This window comes from Quercus lobata, chromosome 6 (assembly GCF_001633185.2).
Source record: "Quercus lobata isolate SW786 chromosome 6, ValleyOak3.0 Primary Assembly, whole genome shotgun sequence".
NCBI lineage: Eukaryota > Viridiplantae > Streptophyta > Magnoliopsida > Fagales > Fagaceae > Quercus > Quercus lobata.
In genome coordinates, this window is record NC_044909.1 from 32,917,827 (window position 1) to 32,920,534 (window position 2,708).

General features: G+C 35.6%; 1 protein-coding gene across 1 annotated transcript; it reads left to right on the plus strand.

Annotated features, from left to right (window-relative positions):
- The first annotated feature begins 1,913 nt into the window (after positions 1–1,913).
- Positions 1,914–2,378, plus strand: LOC115950144 (RING-H2 finger protein ATL74-like). The gene has a single exon (XM_031067396.1). It carries the CDS (start codon positions 1,914–1,916, stop codon positions 2,376–2,378), a length of 465 nt encoding a protein of 154 aa, XP_030923256.1.
- The last annotated feature ends 330 nt before the right edge of the window (positions 2,379–2,708 follow it).

Sequence of the window (2,708 nt, forward strand, 5' to 3'; positions counted from 1 at the left end):
GGACATGCCTTATGAACATACGAGGAGCAAAGAAACCTAAAAATATTTAAGGGAAAACTGCCACCACCGCATTAAATGCACTGCAACTACTTTTCTGGCCGCATTTATGTGGAGAAGACCTCTGAATAGTACTACCTTGGCTACCACAACTCACAGAAAACCAGAGAGGGTGTCTGATGGGACAGGTACTTAAGTAAGGGCTCGGATGATTAACAGGTGTAGGATGAAGATGGTCCAAAGGAGGATATATAATGTGAAAGACTCTTTATGAAAGGAGGATCGGAAAAAAGGGGAAAGAAAAGACTGTAGCAATCTAAATTATCTTTGTATCCAATTGTAATTAAGTTATAGAAGGAGGACCTCTTCGGATTGAAAATATATTAAGAACAAGTCTCTTGTTTGTGTTTTACAGTCATTCAAATTAAATCTATCCGTTGTTCAATTCATTAGGGCCTAGTTTTTCAACCTACTCTTTACAAATTTATTGTATTAGGCTCATTGGGTCAACATCTCATACGTTTCGGACTTGGACTATAAATCAAGACCCTACAACAATGCATGAGCTCACCACTTTCTCTGTGTGTGTGTGTGTGTGTGTGAAGTGTGTATAAACCGTACGTGAACAAAAGGTTATATCACATGACACTTGTTTTATAGGTTAGAACAAAATTTCAAATTTTAGAAAATTATTTTTATATGAAGTATATTTTTAGTCATGAATTTTTTTTAATATTATTTTTTTTACTTTAAAGAACTTTATTATATTTACACCCAAATCCGGCCATCTTTATCCACAGGAACTAGGAAGTAAGTTCTAAAATAAGGGTCAAGAACTGTCAAGAATAATTTTGATAACAGGGGATATTCCAAATATATCACGGATTCAATTAGCAGCTTCTACCGTTGAGATTGTGAGAAAATTGAGTAAGAGAAGCCGTCATTTATGGTGCTTCCACCCGGAAAAGAAAAGAACCGTTGTTGCTACAATTGCTACTATGTGGCATCATTATGATCTTATCTAGAGAACTGAGTTTTTTTTTTTTGGAGAAAAAGGTAAGCGTGGAAACTGAGTTGAATTTGGTGAACTTATCTCAGTTCTCTTATGATCTTATCTAGAGAATTGAGTTGAATTTCCTTTCCTTATTGCAAAAATAATAATAATAAATAAAAATAAAGGCTGTGAAGCTTCTAGCGTGTAGAAACTAATGAAGCTTATCAAGGACTTGTAACATGCAATATCTTGGCCCACCATAGGTCTCCATATTAGTTAAACATTTGTCGGTTTTAGTTAGCTTGTTGAATAAAAGATCTAAAGTTTGATTTTCGCCTACACCAAAAACAAATTGGTGTTTTGGTTTAATAATAATGAGAAATAATTAGAAATAGACGACATAAATTGAAACTATTTCTAAAAAAAAAAAAAAAATATTAGTCCAGCATTTAAAATACAGCACATCACCGATCGATTCACCAATCTAGCTAGGGCAGTAAAGATGCCAAGTTGAATTAAGTTGTGACAGAGAATAAAATAATCTAGACTGTGATTAGCCTTACCATAATTCCCTTGACCGTAATTATAGTTTTACCATAATTTGCACATCTATTTATGTAATTTACAGACTACATATATTACATGTAGGCTAAGGATTCTTCTCTACATTACAAAATTCTTATATATATATATATATATTTTTTTTTTTTTTTTGAGCTTGACAAAATTCTTATCATTAATTCTTCACGTTTTCTCAATTTTACAAATGAATTTTGTCAAGAAACTCAACGAATATTTTTGTCAAGAGTTTTATAACTCGACCAATATTTTCTGGCAACACAATCGCAGGCTCCTTTTGAATGGCAATCCAACAGCAGATCACAACCTTGACAAAGCCATAAGCAAATGGGTCAGAGCCATCATGGCGGTCATACTCATTCTTGCGTCACTCCTTTCTCTCTTCCTCCTCAAATGCGCGCGGCGCCGCTTCTTCAATCATCGCGACCCCGCCGCCACGTCAGCACACAGCGACAAGCTTTCTGCCCTTCCTACGTTCAAATACGGCAGTGATTCATTTCCGGCTTCTCCTCCTCCTTCTTCTTCTTCAAAGACGCCGTTTAATCCTGAAACAAGCTGTGCTATATGTTTGGCCGAGTACGTGCATGGAGAGGAAGTTAGGGTTCTGCCCAAGTGTAAGCATATGTACCATAAACCTTGTATAGATCAGTGGCTGGTGTTGAAGTCTTTGCACTGTCCCCTTTGTAGGGACCGCACGATCGAATGGGACGTGGAGCCCACGAGGACCACCAATAGTCTTGATCCAGACGTGGTGTTGAATTTTGGCTTTGCCAATGGCTCGGTTTCGGTGTTACGCCCAGGCCTTTGAATTTCTTCTGACTGGTTCATTCTTTGAGTAAAAGGTGGAAAACGAAAGTGAGTTTCGAGTTTGACCTCCTATATATATAGTCCATTCGGATAAGTTGTTATAAAATGGTGTTTTGAGTTTAAAATGAGTGTTTGTAAAAAGTTATAAAAAGTTATTGTTAGTAGTTACATAGGTTTGAAGAGTTCTAGAAATTTTTGCCATTTGTTGAGTGTGAAGAAGTACAATTGCGCGGATTATCATTACTATTATTTAAAATTAAGGATTTAAAAAAAAAAAAAAAATCCAATCTTTGAAATTGAATGCCAATTTGATTCTTATAATTTTTATTTG